The 24,230-nt window shown below is 35.0% G+C and overlaps 1 protein-coding gene across 6 annotated transcripts in view; it reads right to left on the bottom strand.

Annotated features, from left to right (window-relative positions):
* RAP1GDS1 (Rap1 GTPase-GDP dissociation stimulator 1) overlaps positions 1 to 24,230 on the bottom strand; it is a 191,143-nt gene that overhangs the window by 53,129 nt on the left and 113,784 nt on the right. For 5 of the 6 annotated variants that reach the window (XM_003929532.4, XM_010340132.3, XM_010340131.3 and 2 more), the window contains one exon: positions 5,873 to 6,019. The exons of the other annotated variant lie outside the window; for it this stretch is intronic. In XM_003929532.4, the coding sequence (XP_003929581.1) occupies positions 5,873 to 6,019 (147 nt within the window). The remainder of the gene's footprint in view (positions 1 to 5,872; positions 6,020 to 24,230) is intronic. 6 annotated transcript variants of the gene reach the window in all.

Here is a 24,230-nt window from a genome sequence, read left to right as displayed (position 1 = left end):
AATGAGAAAAATTTTGAAAATTATATTCAATAATGGCCATGATTAATCTTCAATCCAGACATAAAGCAAATAAAGATGAGAAAACCATGTTAGAGACTGAGCAGCCCCACACATATTTTGCCCCTTCACTGCCCTCAGTTAAGTGGGCATCAATGTGGTATTACGATATATTAAATGCACTATTGTAATTGCAGGAGCAATCTGGAAGCTAACAATGCTGAGAAAGTATTACTCCTGCAATAATATAATGCCAAATTTTAAGTATTAAGCTATTAAAATTATTGACAAAAAGCCTATAATAATTTTATTTTCCTGAGATAAAATTTCAGCTTCTTACATTCAGAAGTTCATTCTCTAATGGCCAAAGCTGAATATTAACACCAATACTTGACAATGTGGAATTAGACCAAAATGTGCATTTGATACACCTGTACTAAAAACCAAGCTCTCAGCCTGTTCATTAAGTAAGGGTATTACTGGAGTAATAGTCTAGGAAGATTATCGCTAAAAGCTAAACTGGTCTAATTGGTCAAATTTAATAGGCTGAATTAGCAAGAGGCACCAGAATAACTATAGTGAAATAATTTGTTTAAAATAATGCTTCTGGTAGAACTTTATGAAGGCCACCTGCTTTAGCAAACTGACTAGAAAGCTGTTGGACAAACAGCAAAAAATCAGAAATTTTTTAAACAGAGAACAACAGTTAGTATAATAAAGAATAAAAAAGCCTAAGTACTTTCAGCTGCCCAGTAAAAGTCTTCAACACAGTTCATTCAATTCACTGGAATATAAAGTGACAAACTGGGTTTCAAAAGGATGTGAACTTAAACGTATTATCTCCCATATCTTCATAGAGAAAAAAGTGAACAGAAAATACATGTAAGGTAGTATGACGGAAAATTAGTTTCATTAAGAGAAAAAGACAGTATCAGAACAAGAATCTCTGAGAAAGAAGAAAAACTTTAAAAAAGGACAAAATTGCAAAGACACAGTTTTACCTTTTAAATTTTGTTTTGTTCTTTTTCCTTAGAGTAAGGCAAAAATATTTTAGTATTTAGGAAATATATAAATGATTAAATGATTATCTTGTAACCATAGTAGGTAAACTTAAAGAATAGTTCCTCACCCATGTGAAGCAAGTAATTTTTCTAAACATCTAACATCTAGGAAATGCTCTTTTTCACCTGTAATCAAGTACTGTCATACTGAAACATAAGGATAAACATGCAGCTCAGGCCAACCTGCTTTTTAGTTTTTAATCACAAACTAAGAAATTGTTGCTGTTGACTGAAATGAAAGTAGCAGCTAACATTAATTACACATTAAATAATCTTTAATTAGGGGAGAAGAAATAAAGACCTTTTTTAAATGAGTGAATTTAAATAATGAGGTTAGTATTTAAATTCAGTTGTCATGCTTCAGTAATATACCACAGGTGTTCTATTTCCTTAACTATATACATAGCCTCCCTTCAACCATAGCTTAATTATCATCAGTCCATGCAATAAATAAATGTAAGATTATCATGTAGGTATTCAGAGAGATTTCAGGAACTACAAAAAAAGAAATTATTCAATAATGAGTAATTAAAACATTAGGGAAAAATCAGCTCTATTTGTAGAAATCATATATAGACATATCACACATGTGTATGTAAAATACAGGTCAGATGAAGAAGCTATAGACTATGTTAATAATTATAGAAAAAACTAATTTTTCCTTTCCTGATGGCAAATTTCAATTGGCTCTAGTTTTCTCTTTTATAGCATAGCTTATTTAAAATAAGTAACCTTAATTAATGCTTATCATTTATCACTTTCTTTAGAGTTATAACAGAATTTTCCCTCTTTGTCTCTCTAGCACAACTGTACTAAGAAAAAAATTAGACTTCAGTTACACTTTCCATGAGATATTTATTGATTAATTACGTCTACTTACAACAACGGTGACTACTAACAGATTCCTCAACAAAAGGGGTGTTGTGGTCTTTTGTACTTTGCTTTAGATCACTGGTTTGTTTCGATTCAAAGGTGCAGTTAACTTTCAAGTGTACATATGCAGACTCAACAAGTTTGTGGATCACCTATGGGAAATTTTTAATTACAGATCTGGTACTTGTTACTACCAGCATGTTTTCAATGTCCCTTTCTGCTGCCACCATGTACCATATATAGATAAGGAACATCAACTAATATAGTGGAAAAGAGTTTGTAATGCTTCTAACTTATTTAATGAAGCAAATGTATTCCAATAACATGTTTCTCTTCCAAGTACTGAATTTTTTAATGAAAATTTTAGACAATACTAAGTATCCAGAAAAGTTGATCAATGAATATTGTCCAAACTCCTATGTGCTAAAACAGTGTTATATCTGAAAACAGCTGGATGACTGAACAAAATTTTCAGTCATCACTGCAATGTTTTGGCATTGGGTAACCAAAGTAAGGAAACAGATAACTTAAGAAACTAATGAGATTAAAATACCTACAATTAAAGGTTTGAGTTCCTTGGATTATAAAGTAACTAAATTTGTAACTAAATGAAAAAAATATATAGCAAGTTCAACATAGTCTCTCAAACTCAATGTAAAACTGTCAACATGCTTTTCTACAGCCACAATTGCTAAATATTCAGGCTATTTTCCTGAGCTACAGAATCGAAGAGTGCTTTTATGCCATGTGAAAAACATGTATAATTTTTTCCAAAATGGATGAAGTTTTCTCTTATTTAAATATCGTTTTATTTATATAATATTATTGATAAGCTTATCTGGCTAAACAACTATAACTTTTGCTATTAAGATTATTTTACACTTACCTGAGTATTAAAAGTTTTAACTGCTTCACCAATAGGCAAACGAAAGCATTTATCCAGCTCCTAGCTTAAAAGTATAGTCTTGAGCTAGTTTAAAACTTTTAGAAATGATAAATTATGAATTATATACAGCTTTAGCAAATAGTACAAAAATTACTAAGTATTTTCATAACATATTTTGACTTGCGTGTGTTTAGGAAACTTGTTTTATTCCTTACTTAGTGGGTTTAAAAAGTGGATATGCTCTATTACTATATGAGCAGGAAACATCTGAATCAAGACATTCTAAGTTTCAGTTTTAGGACTGGTATAATTCAATTTTAGGATTAATAAATAATTTGAAAATATTCTCTTCAGGGAAATTATTTTGGTGGATCTTTGTGACCTCTCAGTACTTTTAAAAATCAGCATACTTTAAACATTTTATATACACAACTAAAGAATAACTTCCTAACTACAGATAAGGCTTAAGTTGTTGGGTCCAAGGGCAGTTAATTTTTCTGCTAGAGCAGAAAAAAGCTATTTGTCACTCAAATATTTGACTCAAGTAGCAGAGGCTTGTATACTGACGTTCTACATTATATATATATATATAGAAACTTAGTGCTAATAGAAAGTGCCTCCTGAGTTTCAAAAAGCTGTTATTTATCTAGGGGCACATGATCAACAGCAAACAATGTGAAGTCGGTAAAGATGATGTAATATTTAAGTCTTTAAACATAAATTTTAAGGAAAAGAGAAGTCAAATAATGGACACAATAACACAGATGCTTTAATAATTATGCCAAACAAACACAAAAGGATATAATTTCAGTGAAAGCACATTAGAAGAAAAAGAATCACTTCACAAACTAAGACACTCATGACAGACAAAATGTAAAAAGGATATAGAGGAAAGAGGATATAGTTACAAATTTTGCATTTGTTTCTTAAAAATACTCAAGATTATGTCTATTTTATTTGGTAAGTTTTAAAAGCTGCATTCAAACTGCAGCTTTTGAAATAATGAAAGAAAAAGACAATTTGTCCAATAATATTCAGAGAAAAGTTAATATAGCTTTCTAAAGTCTGTTATTTCTTGGGAATGCCTGAACTCTAGAAAAAGCCTACTCTTCAAAATTACATATATATATATATATATATAAAATACATTTTGACTGTGCACTCCACATGCTGTTAATCATAATCTCCAAACACTTCTCTATACACTGGGATACTCTATAATAGGGACTCAGTCACTGTCTGCTTTGGATTGGAATTCGTGATCCTTTTGAAGACCAGCCATCTGATATATTAATACTTCTATACAGATTTTTAACAGCTTCCTCAAATAACTAATGACTAGTTTAGATGCATAATAAGACTGTTACATCCAAAACTGGAGTAACTTCATAAAATTTATTTCATTTATATTTCTAAAACCTTTTCCCATTTAGTACTCTTACTACTTTCTCAAATGTCCAAGCCCAAATGCAGTTAAAAGCAAAGATAACAATATGAAAATCTGAACAATGATTTCTTAATGCAATTCAGATACCTGTGTATTATGGTTAAATTTTAATTATTTAGGAAATATGTATTTATGTTGTGGATTACTCAGGCTCTGTCCTTTCTATGTCTCATGTTTATATTTAGGGAATTTTTTCTTCAAAATTGATTCCACCAGAAGGGAGGAAAAATAGATGTAACTTATCCTATGAAGACTACCATTTACTATTAGCTCAAGTTTAGTAGATAAGCCATTTGATCAATAAAAACTCTTTTAACCTCTATTATTATAGATAATTTTAATTCAAAGGCTTAAAACTGGTAGCCCGAAGACAGGATGAGACCTGAAGATACTTTCTGTTTAGCTTCTATAGTATTAAAAATATGTAATCCAACATTTAAAACTCAGATGTTATCTAAAAAGCTAGATATTTCAGGCTTTCTCCCCGACCTTCCACCCCTAAAATAAAAAAAGACTGGGCAGTATTTGGCTAAACCGTCATACAGAAACAACTGGCGAGGGAAGAGTAGAGGTTTTCCTCTTTCAACAGGACACAGGCTCTTCAATTTACCACAGTCCCCACCATTCACTGTTGTCACTAACATCAAGGGCCAATGTCTGTATCCATTTATTGTCAAGGTTTATCTTTTTTTAAAAATTACTGATAATATTTACTTGGACCCACACTATCCAATGTGAAAAATAAAATAAAAAATATGCCAAAAGGGCCATGTGTTTCTAGAACACATGAAAGAATAATACTGTATGTCCAATATGCAAATAAAATGTCTCTGCCAAAATATCACAACTTAAAATGCCATTATGAAATGAACCACAGAAAAACCTTATTTGTGTTACATACCAAGAACATACCAAAATTTGAATGTCTGATTCACAGTGATTCATATAAGATGATAAACAAATGGATTTTGTGACACAAAAGTATTATGAAGCCTTAATATCATAGACTTATTTTCATTTAATTAACAACCATATAGGCTATCTGAAAATTATTGACATGTCATTTGTTGCTAGGGTCTAAAAACGTTTTACAGAGAAAAAAACTGCTGTTTACAATAATTTATTAAATTTCTAAAATGAGATCTCTGATCTCTGCAATTCCTCTGAACTCATTTCTAAAGGCAAATTTTACTAGTTTTAAAAAGATTATTCAAAGTAAACCTGGCATCTAGATAAAATAATTTTACTTCTGTAAACAGTGTTCATATTTTAAAGCTACTCCTGGTGTATATATATAATGAACATAAAACTATTTTAATATTGTTTATTTTTAAAATGTTCATAGTAAGAATGCTTAAATCATACCATAGGGCTGTGAAGTTTTTGTTTTTGATACTGATCAACACTGGCAGCCCTTCAAATATTAGTCCCATTTAGTAAATTAACCATTTTGCATTTTTGAAACACTGAAATTTAATGTTGGCTAATTATTAATTTTATATGCCACTTATGAATTCTTTGTTCATTTTTCAAATATTTTGTTTTGCACTATAGTAAAGATTTTAAATTTTTCCCCCAGAGACAAAGCAAGTTTTCAGTTTTGTTTACCATTCTCATTGCTATAGTTCATCAGCATGCCACAAAAGACAGTCAAGAGCTTCTCATTGGCGGGATCTGTTATACTGCACAGTGACCTTAAATGGTCAATTACAATCTGTGCACCACCTGCTTGGTCAACTGCACTTCTGCCCTCATCTGTAAAACAAAGAGTTAAATTAAAAATAAAAGAAAAAAGAAATGTACCTTACAATTTAAAATACAAAACATGACAGTGTTATTCTTTATTTCATGAATAAATAGAAAATAAACCTAAGCAGGACATTAAATACGTCTTTTTGGAAAACAAAACAAAACAAAATAAATAAACATGGAAATGGTGGTGGGATGGGGAAAAGAGACAATCACTTTTTAAGCAAAATAAGATTATTCTCATTGGCATCATACAGGAGCTTACAGAACTTCCCTGTGTCCTAGGAGTCTATGATGTGAAAACTTTCACTCTCTCTTTCACAAATGACAGTTCTATGTAAGAGAAAAAAATAGAAACTAAGTGATATTCTATACATTTTTGTACCTCAGGTTAAAAAATCACTATAACTTTTTACACTGGGTTTCAAGGTCAGCTATTATCAAAGAAAACCATATGGTATAATTCTAGATCACAATATGTAATTCCTGAATATAGTACTAGGGTCTTTGTTAACGGCAGTCCTATAGTCCAGAGGCATATTCCCTTTTTTCATTCTTGATTTGTGTTTCTATTTGCCTCATTCCCCCTATTCTAGAGCACACCAATGTAATTCAACATTACAAAAAGTAGTCGAGTGATGGCCAAACATAACTTCCATTATGCATACATCTACACTGCATAAAACAGATGTCACCTAACTGTTGGAACATATAAATAAATAGCTTTAGAATACTTTCTAACTTTCGAACACAGGAATGAAAAGAAATGAAAAAAAGAATATAAAGAATCTGACTCCTTATATAACCAGCCTCTAGAAGAGGTCCAAGAGAAATGTGTGAGCCATAAATGTGAGCCACATGTGTAATTTAAATTTACAAATAGCCACATTAAAAAAGAACAGGTGAAAAATTAATTTTAGTGATATTTTATTCAATTAAATATATAAAATATTATTGACATGTAAATCAATAAATTATTAACAGAATATTTTATATTATCTTCTTCATAATGTATCTTCAAAATCTAAGTGTTTTCTAGTTTACAGTTACATCTCAATTCAGACTAGCCACATTTCAATTGCTCAGTAGCTAAATTTGGCTAGTAGCTACCAAACTGTACTGTTGAGCTATAAGAAGTATAGCTCAAAGATCAACAAAAGAAGAGACTCACAAAGGAATGAAGTTAGTTATGTTACAAAATCAAAGATTTTCATTTTCCAAATATAAGAACTGAAACTACGGTTATATCTTTATAACTGTTGCTGAATCATATAAGATGATACAACTTTATATTTGTAATTTCTTATGGTTTATATATACACACACAAATTATATAGTAAGACATCAGATATATTATGTTCATAATTTTGAAAAATTTTGAGGAAATCCATACTAAAATGAAACAAAACAGTTTTATCCACTTACTGTATTGTTATAAAGATGGAAAACATGACCCTATGCTAATCAACTCACCAAATCACAGAACATTCTTTTTTAGATAGAGTTTCACTCTGTTGCTAGGCTGGCATGCAGTGGCATAATCTTGACTCACTGCAACCTCCACCTCCTGGGTTCAAGTGATTCCCCTGCCTCAGCCTCCCAAGTAGCTGGGACTACAGGCGTGCACCACCATGCCCAGCTAACTTTTTGTATTTTAGTAGAGATGGGGTTTCACCATGTTGGCCAGGATGGTCTTGATCTCCTGACCTGGCAATCCACCCACCTTGGCCTACCAATGTGCTGGGATTACAGGCGTGAGCCACTGTCCTTAGCCAGAAAACTGTCATACCAACAGAGCAACTAGTTAGATAAACCAGCCAAGAACATTGGTCAAATCTCATTTAGAAATCTAACTCCTGAATTTTTTGTTTTCCATAACATAGATAAGTTATCTATCTAAATTACTGGGAAATTTCAATGTGGATGATGTCTCAGAAAACTGAACATTAGGATTACAAATCTAAATGTTCAGACCTTCAATAATATGAAGGTATAGTACATCCCATCCCTAAATTGCAAAGCTCAAAGAGTATTTGATTCTAATTCCTGAGTAAATATGGGCTTTTGAAATATAAGTCAATCACATATGCTTAAGACTTAGAAGAAGGCATCTTAGAGAACAGCTAAACCAAGCCTTGTATTCATATACTAGGAATATCATATACTAGAAAACTAAGGCTTAGAAACTATGTGGCACCTATTTGCAGTGAACTATGAGTGAAAGCTGGCTTCCTATCCACACTAAGCTAGTAAATGCTCAAACATTCAATAATTCAATAAATTGAAATACAAACATTCAACAAATTTGATGCAATAAATAAGAACACAATTACAACTCAAAGCAAATTACCTACTTGTGTGTCAGAGCCACAGTGCTTTTCTTCTGTTCCCTTCCTTCCATCCCCCCATGCTGTTTGAATTGTCTATAACACAGGTTTTTACTCATATTTTATTGAGAATCGTTGGCAAGGCATAAACACAGCCTCTATACTAGAAATTACATTATCAAATTTGAGAAGAAAAGCAAAGCATATATTACTATAATAGTAATCTCTGTTCAAAAAATATTCACCACCACTATAGAAATGATTACAGACTTTTTTTCTTTCTTTGGACAAATCAGCCTGAGAAGCAAAGTAAAAGCATTTTATTAAAATATTTAATAGAATTTATGGATTCAAAGAAATAAATAATATTGTGTTCCTTTAGCAAAACCAGTGACATAAGTTATCTTCAAAAGTATCTTACAAGTCACTCCTGTTTCCAGTAGTATTTGGAAAACAAATCATTTTAAATACCATAGCTATCACTGCACAAGTCCATATAAATTGTTTTTCTATAGTTAAGGTAACTGTTTATCTGTATGTTACCTTATCATAATAAGTATTACTGTTCACTTAAAAATAATTTTCAAAATGTTTATCCTAGACTTGTGTATCCCTAAGTGTAAGCTCATCTTTCACTTTTCTCCTAAGTAACAGCTAACTTGTGAAGCATTCTGAGCTATCACTTCTAAAAATATAATTTACATCTCTGTTTTCCTAATATAATTATGAAGCATCCAACCACTAAAAAAATGTAGCATACTCTTTAAAGTCCTATTAAATCCTTTAACACAAAGGCCTTTCACACAAAGTAGTTTCCAGTACAATAGAATCATTCTTCACATTAGGTAAGAGCAGGGCTTTAAATCTAAAGAGATACTGCACATCCGCTGTCCTTCTATAAACAAAAGCAAGCAGCAATAAAATTTGTGTCATGGTTATCATGTCTCACAAATGAGAAAAAAAATGTTACCAAGTTAAACACTATTATCAGGTACAAGTTATACACTAAGGGTGAGGAAAAGAAGTAAAATACAACCACTGAATCTAACTACTGTGGCATGTGTTACAGTGTATTCTAACTTTTGATTTTACTATGTTTCCTCCTTGCGGACAGTAAATGCCTACTATATAGTAGGTGCTTAATTTTTTAATGACTGGGGCCTTTTGACAGATATTGATTAATTATTCACTTTGAGGATGAATGATTGCAAGACAGAGACACACACATACATGCAGAGAGAAGACTTTGCTTAAAGAAATGATGATTAAATATCAGCATTCTGAACTGGAACTTTGGAAACCTAATTCAATGTTCCCTCATTATGCACTTTTTAAAAAAGTATATTGCCTATGCCATTAAGTCAACAAAGTAACAGCACTTTCTCAGCATTGATTTGATAATCTACTTTTAAAGACTCACTTGTGGAAATTTGTAGGTATCCTTTCCAACAAATCTTTTCAGAATATTCATGAACTTAACTATTAAGACCAACTTATATCACACAATAGCTGTCTAAAATGCACACTAAGCAGAGAGGATTTGGTAAGATCTATTTCACGTATAACCGATTCAGGGTTTAAAGTGGCACAGTATAACAACAATTTTCATATCCATATCAAGTAACTCATGGACAGTCATAAATCCATGCACTGAGAGTGAAACAAATGTCTAAAACTTGTAAAGAATACACTTTAAATAACTAAATTTAGAAGCACAACAAAGAATGAACAAGATTTTGGGAAGATGGCAAATAGGAAGCAGGACTAGCCTGCAGCTCCTAATCAGACAGAGCAGCATGTGAAGACTCACAACATGAACTTTTGCTCCAACAACTACTGCAGGAACATACCAGGAAATCTGAGAGACCCTCTGAAGGAACTGGATCACCACTGCAGGCTATCTGAAATGCTGAAAAATTGAGTATGCTTGTTTTCTCAACACAGAGGCTCATGTGCTTGGGCAAGTTCTCAGCCCTGGTCACCAGCTGCCTAGAAATAAACTCAGTGCTGTTGCGGGAGTTGGGGGAGATGGTGGGAGTGAGACCAACCTTTAGGACTGTGGCCTATGTGGGAGGTCGCGGAGGCCCATGACTGCCAGCTTTCTCTAACTTCTGTAGCAACCTGTATGGCTCAGCAGAGGCAGCCATAATCCACCTGGAAATATAACTCCATTGGACTGGGAAGCACATCCCCATCCCCAACAGCAGCCACAGCAAGCCCCACCCAAGGAGAAGCTGAGCCAGATATACCTATCCCTAACTCTCTACCCACCCTGGGAAGTGAAGACAAAGGTCATAATCTCTTAGGAGCTCTATGACACTGTCCACCACCTGAGAAACTATACTTAATCAGATATCCCTAAGGCTAGTTTGCATCCTCCATAGCTGATGCACTGCTAAAAGTGCCACCTCCTGGCTGGAGGCCAACCAACAGAAAAGCAGCACACTAAATAAAAACAGAACTGAGGACCCTCACAGAATCCACTTTACCCCCATGCTACCTCCACCAGAACAGGTGCTGGTATCCATGGTTGCAAGACCTGAAGATGAATTACATCACAGGACTCTTTGCAGACACTCCCCAGTACCACCCTGGGGCTCAGTAACTCATAAGAGCAAAAACAATCACGATAGTTCAGCTCTCAGGAAGACCCATTCCTAGGGGAAGGAGGAGAACTCCCACATCAAGGGAGCATACCATGGGATGTACCTCAACAACAGTCCTTGAATCCCAGCTCTTCCCTCTGACATAAGACTACCCAAGTGAGAACTGGAAAAACAGTTCTGGTAATATGACAAAACAAGGTTCTTTAACACATGCAAAAGATCATACCAGCTCATCAGCAATGGATACAAAACAAGATGAAGTCTCTGAATTGCCAGAAGAATTCAGAAGGTCAATTATTAAGCTAATAAAGGAGGCACCAGAGAAAAATGAAGTCCAACTTAAAGGAATCAAAAACATGATACCAGATATGAAAGGGTTAGTAGTGAAATAGATAGCATAATTTAAAAAAAAAAATCACAACTTCTGAAAATCAAGGACTCATTGAGGGAAATGCAAACAGCACTGGAAAGTACCAACAATAGAATCGAACAAGCAGAAAACTTTAGAGCTTGATGACAGGCTTATGGATTAGCCCAATGCATTAAAGACAAAGAGGAATTAAAAATGAATGAGGCCGCCAAGAAGTTTGGTACTATGTTCAATGTCCAAATCTAAGAATAATTGGTATTCCCAAGAAAGAAGAGAAATCTAAAACTTTGGTAAACATATTTGAGGGGATAACTGAGGAAAACTCCCCAGCCTTGCTAGAGATCTAGACAGCCAAATACAAGAAACACAAAGAACACTTCGGCAATTCATCGCAAAAAGATCACCACATAGGTACCTAGTCATCAGGTTATCTAAAGTCAAGATGAAAGAATCTTAAGAGCTATGAGGCAAAGCATGAGTAACCTATAAAGGAAAACCTATCAACTTAACAGCAAATTTCTCAGCAGTAACCCTACAAGCTAGAAGGGATTGGGGCTCTATCTTCAGCCTCCTTAAACAAAACAATTATCAGTCAAGAATTTTGTATCCAGTGAAACTAAGCTTCATAAATGAAGGAAAACATCTTTTTTCAGACAAATGCTGAGAGAATTTGCCACTATCAAGCCAATACATGAACTACTAAAAGGACCCCTAAATCTTGAAACAAATAATCAAAATACACCAATAGAACCTCCTTAAAGCCTCTTACAGGACCCTACATAACAATACCACAGTGCAAAAAACCAAGGTATTCAGGCAACAGACAGCACAGTGACTAGAATGGTATCTCACATCTCAATACTAACATTGAGTGAAAATGACCTAAATGCTTCACTTAAAATACTGGCAGAATGGATAAGAATTCACCAACCAAGTTATTGCTGTCTTCAGGAGATTCACCTCATACATAAGGACTCAAACAAACTTAAGATGGGGGGGTGGGGGTGGGGTGGGGCAGAAAAAGACATTCCACATAAATGGACACCAAAACTGAGCAAGAATGGCTATTCTTACAGCAGACAAAGTAAACTTTAAAGCAACAGCAGTTAAAAAAGACAAAGACGGACATTATATAATGATAAAAGAACTAGTCCAATACGAAAAATCACAATCCTAAATATATATGCACTTGTAACACTGGAACTACCAGATTTATAAATCAATTACTACTAGATCTAAGAAACAAGATAGACTGCACCATAATAATAGCAGGAGACTTTAATATATCACTGACAGCACTAGACAGGTCATCAAGACAAAGTCAACAGAGATACAATGGAATTAAACTACACTGTACATCAAAGGAACTTAAGATATTTATACAACTTCTTACCCAACAACTGCAGAATATACATTCTATTCATCAATACATGGAACATTCTCCAAGATAGACCATACAATAGGCCACAAAACAAGTCTCAGTAAATTGAAGAAAACTGAAATTACATCAAGTACTCTGTCAGACCACAGTGAAATAAAGCTGAAAATCAATTCCAAAATGAACCTTCAAAACCATGCAAATACATGGATATTAAATAACCTGCTCCTGAATGACCATTGGGTCAACAATGAAATCAACGTGGAAATTTAAAAATTCTTTGAACTGAATAATAGTCACACAACTTATTAAGATTTCAGGGAGACATCAAAAGCAGTGCTAAGAAGAAAGTTCACAGCATTAAATACTAACCTCAAAAAGTCAGACACAGTGCAGACAATATAAGGTCACACCTCACAGAACTGGAGAAACAAGAACAATCCAAACCCAAACCCAAACCCAGCAGAGAAAATAAATAACCAGTGTCAGAGCAGAACTAAATGAAACAACAACAAAAAATACAAAAGATAAATGAAACAGTAAGCTGGTTCTTTGAAAAGATAAATAAAATTGATAGACCACTAGTGAGATTAACCAAGAAAACAAGCTAAATTAGAAATGAAACAAGAGGTATTACAATTAATACACAGAAATACAAAAGATAATTCAAGGCTATTACGAACACCCTTATGCACATAAACTAGAAGACCTAGAGGAGATGGGTAAGTTTCTGGAAATCTACAACCCTTCTACATTAAACCAGGAAGATACAGAATCGCTCAACAGACCAAAACCAAGCAGTGAGATTAAAATAATTAAAAAATTGCCAGCAAAAATGTCCAGAACCAGACAATTCACAGATGAATACTATCAGACATCCAAAGGAGAGTGGTAACATCCTATTGATATTACTCAAAGACAGAGAAAGAGGGAATCCTCCCTAAATCATTCTATGAAGTCAGTATCACTCTAGTACCAAAACCAGAGAAGAACATAACAAAAAAAAGAAAACTACGGTCCAGTATCCCTGAACACTGATACAAAAATCCTCAGCAAAACACTAGCAAAGAGAAACTGAATGTCATTACAAAAAGATAATCCACCATAATCAAATGGGTTTCATACCAGGGGTACAGGGATTGTTTAATATACATATGCCAATAATACATACAGAATTCCTTTTATATCACAAAATAGACTCAAAAAATTTTGAAAAAATTCAGTATCCCTTTATGATTAAAATCCTCAGCAAAATTGGCATAGAAAGGACATATCTTAATGTAATAAAAGCCATCTACAACAAACCCAAAGCCAGTATTATACTGAATGAGGAAAAACTGAAAAACTCTCCTTGAAAACTGGAATAAGACAAGGATGTCCACTCTTACCCACTTCTATTCAATATAGTACTGGAAGTCATAGCCAGAGAAACCAGGCAAGAGAGAGAGAGAGAGAGAGAGAGAGAGAGAGAGAGAGAGAGAGAGAACACAAAAATTAATGTACACAAACTAGTAACTCTGCTATGCACCAACAGCAACCAAGCTGATAATCAAATCAAGAACTCAATCCCTTTCATGATACCTGCAAAAAGTAAAATAAAATACTTAGGAATATGCCTAACCAAGGATGTAAAAAACCTCCACAAGAACACTATAAGACAATGCAGAAAGAAATCACAGACGACACAAACAAATTGAAACACATCCCATGTTCATGAATGGGTAGAATCAACATAGTGAAAATGACCTTACTGCAAAAAGCAATCTATAGATTCAATGTAATTCCCATCAAAATACCACCATCATTCTTCACAGAACTAGAAAGAACAATCCTAAAATTCATATGGAACCAAAGGAGAGCCCATATAGCCAAAGGAAGATTAAGCAAACAAAGAACAAACCTAGAGGCATTACCCAACTTCAACCTATACTATGAGGTCACAGTCACCAAAACAGCATAGTACTGGTATTAAAATAGGTATACAGACTAAGGGAACAGAATAGATAACCCAGAAATATACCCTAATACTTAAAACAGCCAACTGATCTTTGACAAAGCAAACAAAAACATAAAGAGGGGAAAAGACACCCTATTCAACATATGGTGCTGGGATAACTGGCAAGCCACATGTAGAAGAATGAACCTGGATCTTCATCTCTCACCTTATACAAAAATCAGCTCAAGACGGATTAAAGATTTAAACCTAAAACCATGGTTTCTAAGACCTGAAATCATAAAGATTCTAGAAGATAACGTTGGAAAAACACTTCTAGACATTGGCTTAGGTAAAAACTTCAGGACTAAGAACCCAAAAACAAAAGTAACAAAAACAAAGATAAACAGATGGAACTTAATTAAATGACAAAACTTCTGCACAGCCAAAGATATAATCAGCAGAGTTAACAGACAACTCACAGGGTGGGAGAAAATCTTCATGATCTATACAACTGGCAAAGGATTAATATCCAGATTCTACAAAGAACTCAAATTAGCAAGAAAAAAACAATCCCATCAAAAAGTGAGCTAAGGACATGAATAGACAATCCTCAAAAGAAGATATACAAATAGCCAAGAAGCATATGAAAAAAAAAAATGCTCAACATTACTAATGATCAGGGAAATGCAAATCAAAACCACAATGTGATACCATCTCACTCCTACAAGAATGGCCATAATCAAAAAATCAAAAAATAAATGTTGGTGTGGATGTGGTGAAATGAAAACACACTGTTGGTGGGAATGTGAACTAGTACAATCACTATGGAAAATAGTGTGGAGATTCCTTTAAAAAGTCAAAGTACATCAACACAATCAAGAATCTGCATCAACTAACCAACAAAACAGCCAGGTAGCATCAAAATGACAGTATCAAATTCACACATAACAATACTATCCCTAAATGTCAATGGACTAAATGCCCCAATCAAAAGACACAGACTGGCCAATTGGATAAAAAGCCAAAACCCATCAGTGTGCTGTATCCAGGAAACCCATCTTACATGCAAGGATACACAAAGGCTCAAAATAAAGGGATGGAGGAAGATCTACCAAGCAAATGGAGAGCAAAAAAAGGCAGGAGTTGCAATTCTCATCTCTGATAAAATAGACTTTAAAGCAACAAAGATCAAAAGAGACAAAGAAGGACATTACATAACGGTAAAAGGATCACTGCAACAAGAAGAGCTAACGATCCTAAATATATACGCACCCAACACAGGAGCATCCAGATACATAAGGCAAGTTCTTAATGACTTACAAAGAGACTTAGACTCCCACACAATAATAGTGGGAGACTTTAACACCCCATTGTCAATATTAGACAGATCAACCAGACAGAAAATCAACAAGGATATCTAGGACCTGAATACAGACCTGGAACAAGCAAACCTAATAGACATTTACAGAACTCTCCACCCCAAATCCACAGAATATACATTCTTCTCAGCACCACATCACACCTACTCTAAAATTGACCACATAATTGGCAATAAATCACTCCTCAGCAAATGCAAAAGAATAGAAATCATAACAAACAGTCTCTCAGACCACAGTGCAATCAAGTTAGAACTCAGAATGCAGAAACTAACTCAGAACCGCACAGCTTCATGGAAACTGAATAACTTGCTCTTGAATGTTGACTGGATAAACAATGAAATGCAGGAAGAAATAAAGATGTTCTTCGAAACCAATGAGAATGAAGACACAACATACCAGAATCTCTGGGACACATTTAAAGCAGTCTCTAGAGGAAAATATATAGCAATGAGTGCCCACATGAGAAGAAAGGAGAGATCGAAAATTGACACCCTATCATCAAAATTGAAAGAGCTAGAGGAGCAAGATCAAAAAAACTCAAAACCTAGCAGAAGACAGGAAATAACTAAGATCAGAGCAGAACTGAAGGAAATAGAGACACAAAACACTCTTCAAAAAATCAATAAATCCAGGAGCTGGTTTTTTGAAAAGATCAACAAAATAGACAGACCACTAGCCAGATTAATAAAAAAGAACAGAGAGAATAACCAAATTGATGCAATAAAAAACGATAAAGGGGATATCACCACAGATTCCACAGAAATCCAAACCATCATCAGAGATTATTACAAACAACTCTATGCACATAAACTAGTAAACCTGGAAGAAATGGATAAATTCCTGGACACCTGCATCCTCCCAAGCCTAAACCTGGAAGAAGCCGAAACCCTGAATAGACCAATAACATGGTCTGAAGTCGAGGCAGCAATAAAGAGCCTACCACCCAAAAAAAGCCCAGGTCCAGATGGGTTCACAGCTGAATTCTACCAGACATAGAAAGAGGAGCTGATACCATTCCTTCTGAAACTATTCCAGACAATCCAAAAAGAGGGAATCCTTCCCAAATCATTTTACGAGACAAACATCATCCTCATACCAAAACCCGGCAGAGACTCAACAAGAAAAGAAAATTTCAGGCCAATATCCATGATGAACATAGATGCAAAAATCTTCAATAAAATACTGGCAAACCGATTGCAACAGCATATCAAAAAGCTCATCCACCATGATCAAGTAGGATTCATCCCGGGGATGCAAGGCTGGTTCAACATACGCAAGTCCATAAATGTAATTCACCACAGAAACAGAACCAAAGACAAAAACCACATGATTATCTCAATTGATGCAGAGAAAGCTTTTGATAAAATTCAACAACCCTTTATGCTAAAAACCCTCAATAAACTAGGTATTGACGGAACGTATCTCAAAACAATAAAAGCTATTTACGACAAACCAACAGCCAATATCATACTGAATGGGCAAAAACTGGAAGCATTCCCTTTGAAATCTGGCACTAGACAAGGATGCCCTCTCTCACCACTCCTATTCAATATAGTACTGGAAGTTCTAGCCAGAGCAATCAGGCAAGAAAAAGAAATAAAGGGTATTCAAATTGGAAAGGAGGAAATCAAATTGTCTCTATTTGCAGATGACATGATTGTATATCTGGAAGACCCCATCATCTCAGCCCAAAATCTCCTGAAACTGATAAACAACTTCAGCAAAGTCTCAGGATACAAAATCAACGTGCAAAAATCACAAGCATTCCTATACACCAGTAATAGACTTCAAGAGAGCCAAATCAAGAACAAACTGCCATTCACAATTGCTACAAAGAGAATAAAGTACCTAGAAATACAACGAACAAGGAACGTAAAGGACCTCTTCAAGGAGAACTACAAGCCATTGCTCAACGAAATAAGAGAGGATACAAACAGATGGAGAAACATTCCATGTTCATGGTTAGGAAGAATCAACATCGTGAAAATGGCCATACTGCCCAAAGTAATTTACAGATTCAACGCTATTCCCATCAAGCTACCAATGACCTTCTTCACAGAACTGGAAAAAAACACCTTAAACTTCATATGGAACCAAAAGAGAGCCCGCATAGCCAAGTCAATTCTAAGCAAAAAGAACAAAGCAGGAGGCATCACACTACTGGACTTCAAACTATACTACAAGGCTACAGTAATCAAAACAGCATGGTACAGGTACCAAAACAGAGATATAGACCAATGGAACAGAACAGAGGTCTCAGAGGAAATACAACATACCCACAACCATCTGATCTTCGACAAACCTGACAAAAACAAGCAATGGGGAAAGGACTCCCTGTTTAATAAATGGTGTTGGGAAAACTGGCTAGCCATGTGCAGAAAGCAGAAACAGGACCCCTTCCTGACACCTTACACCAAAATTAACTCCAGATGGATTAAAGACTTAAACATCAGACCTAATACCATAAAAACCTTAGAAGAAAATCTAGGCAAAACCATTCAGGACATAGGCGTAGGCAAGGACTTCATGACCAAAACGCCAAAAGCAATGGCAACAAAAGCCAAAATAGACAAATGGGACCTAATCAAACTCCACAGCTTCTGCACGGCAAAAGAAACAGTCAGTAGAGTGAATCGGCAACCAACAGAATGGGAAAAAATTTTTGCAGCCTACCCATCTGACAAGGGGCTGATATCCAGAATTTACAAAGAACCAAAGCAGATCTACAAGAAAAAAACGAACAAGCCTATTCAAAAATGGGCGAAGGATATGAACAGATACTTTACAAAAGAAGACATACAGGAGGCCAACAAACATATGAAAAAATGCTCATCATCACTGGTCATCAGAGAAATGCAAATCAAAACCACACTGAGATACCATCTCACACCAGTTAGAATGGCAATCATTAAAAAATCTGGAAACAACAGATGCTGGAGAGGATGTGGAGAAATAGGAACACTTTTACACTGTTGGTGGGAATGTAAATTAATTCAACCATTGTGGAAGACAGTGTGGAGATTCCTCAAGGACCTAAAAATAGAAATCCCATTTGACCCAGCAATCCCATTACTGGGTATATATCCAAAGGATTATAAATCATTCTACTACAAGGACACGTGCACACGAATGTTCATTGCAGCACTGTTTACAACAGCAAAGACCTGGAACCAACCCAAATGCCCAACGATGATAGACTGGATAGGGAAAATGTGGTACATATACACCATGGAATATTACACAGCCATCAAAAACTATGAGTTCACGTCCTTTGTAGGGACATGGATGAACCTGGAAACCATCATTCTCAGCAAACTCACACAAGAGGAGAAAATCAAACACTGTATATTCTCACTCATAGCCGGGTGTTGAACAATGAGAACACATGGACACAGGGAGGGGAGCACTACACATTGGGGTCCGTTGGGGGGAAATGGGGGAGGGGCAGGGGGTGGGGAGGTGGGAAGAGATAGCATGGGGAGAAATGACAGATACAGGTGAGGGGACGGAAGGCTGCAAACCACACTGCCATGTGTGTACCTATGCAACAATCTTGCATGTTCATCACATGTACCCCAAAACCTAAAATGCAATAAAAAAATAAAAAAATTTAAAAAAAAAAGTCAAAGTAGATCCACCATTTGATGGAGCAATCCCACTACTAGGTATCTACCCAAAGGAAAAGAAGTCATTATTCGAAAAAGATACTTGCATGCGTATGTTTATAGCAGCACAATTTGCAACTACAAATATATGGATCCAGCCCAAATGCCTATCAACGAATGAGTAGCCAAAGAAAATATAGTTTATATAAATATACCATGGAATACAACTCAGCCATAAAAAGGAACTAAATAATGCCATTTGTAGCAACCTGGATGGAACTGGAGACTATTATCCTAAGTGAAGTAACTCAGGAATGGAAAACCAAACATCATATGTTTTCACTCATGTGGGAGCTAAGCTATGAAGATGCAAAGGCATAAGAATGATACACTGGACTTTGGGGACTTGAAGGAAAGGGTGGCTGTGGCGAGTGAGAAGAGACACACATTGAGTACAGTGTACACTGTTGGGTGATGCATGCACCCAAATCTCAGAAATCAAAGCTAAAGAACTTATTCATGTAACCAAACACCATCTGTTCCCCAAAAAAGTATTGAAATAATTTAAAAGAATAAAATAAAATGAACAAATTATACAATCTTTTAACTTTGTAAAATTATAGTTTTTCCTTCAGACTCTATTAGTACCCCACTTTTTAGTCTCTGAGAACAAATAGTTTATGATGATAAATTTTGAACATGTATAATGTATTCTGAACAAAAATTTCAAAGCAATGGGTAAGACAATTAGATTCATTTCAAATATAAGGACACAAATACTACTCTGTCTTTTTAGTCAGTATCAGTCGATTTTATAACAGACTACAGTCCTACATTTTAAACTTCAACCAGCCCATTGTTCAACCAGCCCATTGTGTACACTAGCCACACATTAGAAAATCTAGATGCCTTATAAAGCTAAATGAGAAATGTTAATGAAAATCCCAAACTATCATATCACAAAGTTAAGGAAATGACTGAATTATTTTTTACCAGAATTCTGTGTAAAGAATGCTCCAATTTATGAACAAATGGGATGGAGTTTCTAAATAATTTCATATTAAAATGTAATTTTTAAAAACTATTAGTTGCATCTTTAAATTTATATGAATTGAAAAGGAATCAAATATCAAAATTCTTTCTAATATCTTATTGTATTCTTAGCCTGACTTTTCATATTCCGTAGTTTAGTATCTTCTTCTGTAGGAGATAATGTTACTGATATGAGAGGAACAGATATCATTTCTATTTCCTCTGGGTTAAATTGTGTGCTCTCTCTCAATATATGTTTAAGTTCTAACCCCTAGTGTCTCAGAATGTGACCTTCTTTGGACACAGGATCATTGCAGATGTCCTTAGTTAAGGTGAGGTCCTACTGGAGTTGGGTAGATCCTTAATCCAAAATGACTTGTGTCCTTAAAAGAGGAGGCAGATGCGCAGAAGAGAATGCCATGTGAAGACAGAGGCAGGGATTGGAGTTATGCTACCATAAGCCAAAGAATACCAGGGGCCACCAGAAGCTAAGAAGAAGCAAAAATGTCCTCCTCTCCTATAGGTTTCAGAGGGAGGCACGGCCTGGTGAGCACCTTGATTTCAGACTTAACAACCTCTTGAACTGTGAAACAATAAACTTCTCTTATTTTAAGCCACCTAGTTTGTGATACTTTGTTATAGCAGCCCTAGGAAACTAATACCTTACTCCATATAATAGAATATAATAAATATAATACAACATGGTGAAATATTTAAGTTTTTTTTTTAAGTATTATTTAGAAAAAAGATTTTGCTCTACAGGCTAACTGTAATCGTGCTGTTCCTTGTTAACAGCAATTTACCACTGGGAGAAGAGCAAGAGCACAGAAAAAGCCCATAGTTGTGCGGGCATGGGTGCAAGGCTCAAGGCAAAGCAAAAACATTAAGGAAAGTCCTCCAACACCCATATTCTAAGCAGAAAGTAGCAAGAGCCCACTATTACAGGAATCTGAAGAACATACTGCATTGAAGTAAGGTGAACCAAAACAAAATGTGAACTTAGTTCAATTCCTGACTAGATTGACTTGACCTCTACCCTATTTGAACACCCTAAAATGAAAGAAAGTATGCTCAATTCCAGAGATCAAATACTGTTAATCTGTTTTTCTACAAATAATATCCAGCACGCAATAAAAAGTGATACATTTTAAGAAGAAAAACGAAGACCACTATCAAAAGATGAAACCAACAAACTCATAGATAATCCAGATGTTAAAACTATCATACAGGGACTTTAACTATGATGAATATATTACAGGATCTACTGAAAGATGTGAATAATGTCCATGAATAGATGTGAAATTTTGGATAAAAATAGAGATATAAGGAAGAGTTAAATGGAAATGCTAGAAAGGAACAACACAAAGATAAATAATTGTTTCAACAGGCTGAACAGTAGACTCAACAAAACCAAGGAAAGATGCAGTGAACTCTTTGATCAACAGAAATTACACAAACTAAAACATGAAGAGACTAAACAAGTGGGAGTGGAGTAACCCAGAGCACCCAAGAGCTGAAAGAAAACAGCAAATGGTCTAAGGTAAGTGTACAGTAGTCAGTAGTTCTCCATCCATGGATTCACTTTCTGCGGTTTCAGTTATCCATGGTCAATTGTAGCAAGAAAATAATAAATAATAAATTCCAGAAATAAAAAAATCAATAAGCTTTAAATTGTATGCTGTTCTGAGTAACACGAGAAAGTCTTACACCATCACATTCAAAACATGAACTCTCCCTTTGTCAGGTGTATTCAAGCTGGATACACTATCTGCCAATTAGTCACTTATGTAACTGTCAGATCAGCTGTCATGGTATTGCAGTGCTTGTGTTCAAGTAATCATTATTTTACTTAATGGCCTCAAAGCGCAAGAGCAATGATGCTGACATATTGCTATAATTGTTCTATTTTATTAGTTATTGTGCTAATTTTTTACCATGTATAACTCATAGTTTGACTTTATTACAGGTATAATATATTTATACTGTAACTATAGTATATAGTATAACTATATTATATATTTTATATTTGTAAACAGAAAAAAGACATGATGTATACATGTTTGGTACTATTCTTGATTTCAAGTGCCCACTGAGGGTCTCAGAATGCATCCCTTTTGGATAGGGCCATTACGATACCTGGAATCTCAGAAAATGAAGTGCCAGAGCAAAGAGTAGAAAAATATTTAAAAGAGTTAATGACTGAAAATTTTTCCAAAAATGAAAGACATCATGCTACAAATCTATTAAAGCTTAGAGAACCCCAAGCAAAGCAAAACAACTAAACACACCTAGAGCTATCATAGCCAAGCTGCCGAAAATAAACAAAAGGGAGAGAGAAAGAGAGACAAGACAGAGAGAATCTCTTAAAGGCAGCCAGAGGGGGAAAAGAAAATGACAGAAGAGCAAACATAAATAAAGCAGATTCCTCATCAAAAACTATGCAAACTAAAAGACAATGAAATAAAATCCTTAAAATTCAATCTAGAATTCTATACCCAGTGAAAATACCTTCCAATAAGTAAGGTTAAGTAATTTTTTTTTCAAGCAAATAGAAGTAGAGATAATTCACTGCAATAAATCTGTTATGCAAAAAATGTTAGTAAAAGTGTTTCAGTTAGATGTATACCAGAGAAAAATTTCGATCTACCCAAAGAATGTAGTGCACTGAAAAAAGATAAAAGTATGTTGATAGAAGACAGTTTTTCACCTATTTTTAAAAGATAATTGACTAAAGTAAAAACAGGCCAGGTACATTGGCTCATGCCTGTATTCCCAGCACATTGAGAGGCCAAGGCAGGAAGATCTCTTGAGCCCAGGAGGTTGAGATTAACCTGAGCAACATACTGAGACCCTGTCTCTACTCAAAAGGGGGGGAAAAAAAAAAAAGAAAGAAAAAAAAGAAAAGAAAAAGAAATTAGCCAGGCATTGTGGCATGCACTTGTAGGCCTAGCTACTCAGGAGACTGAGGTGAGAGAATCACTTGAGCCCAGAAGTTCAAGGTTACAGTGAGCCATGATTGCACTACTACAAACCAGCCTAGGCAACACAGCAAGACTGTGTCTCAAATTTTTAAATAAAAATAACATCAATGTATTCGGGATTCCTAATATATGTAAAATAAAATGGAAGACAAAAAGCATAAAAGATGGAAGGGAATGGAAGGATACAGTAAGGTTATTAAACTAATGTGACATAATATTTGAAAATAAACTGTGATAACCTAAAAACAAATAGTGCAAACCACAGGGCAACCACTAAAAACTTACAAAGAGGCATAAGAAGTCAATAATGGCCTGGGAATCTGAGATCATATCTGTAATCTTGGCACTTTGGGAGGCCAAGGCAGGCAGATCACTTGAGGTCAGGAGTTCAAGACCAGCCTAGCCAACATGGTGAAACCCTGTCTCTATTTAAAAAATACAAAAATTAGCTGGGTGTGGTGCCATGCATCTGTAGTCCCAGCTATTCAGGAGGCTGAGGCAGGAGAATTGCTTGAACCTAGGAGGTGGAGATTGCAGTGAGCCGAGATCACAGCACAGCACTCTAACCTGGGTGACAGAGCAAGACTGTCTCAAAAACAAACA

Source organism: Saimiri boliviensis, chromosome 3 (assembly GCF_048565385.1).
Source record: "Saimiri boliviensis isolate mSaiBol1 chromosome 3, mSaiBol1.pri, whole genome shotgun sequence".
In the NCBI taxonomy this organism is placed as follows: Eukaryota; Metazoa; Chordata; class Mammalia; order Primates; family Cebidae; genus Saimiri; species Saimiri boliviensis.
The sequence above is the reverse complement of the archived record's forward strand: the minus strand, read 5'-3'. Positions and strand labels throughout refer to the sequence as shown.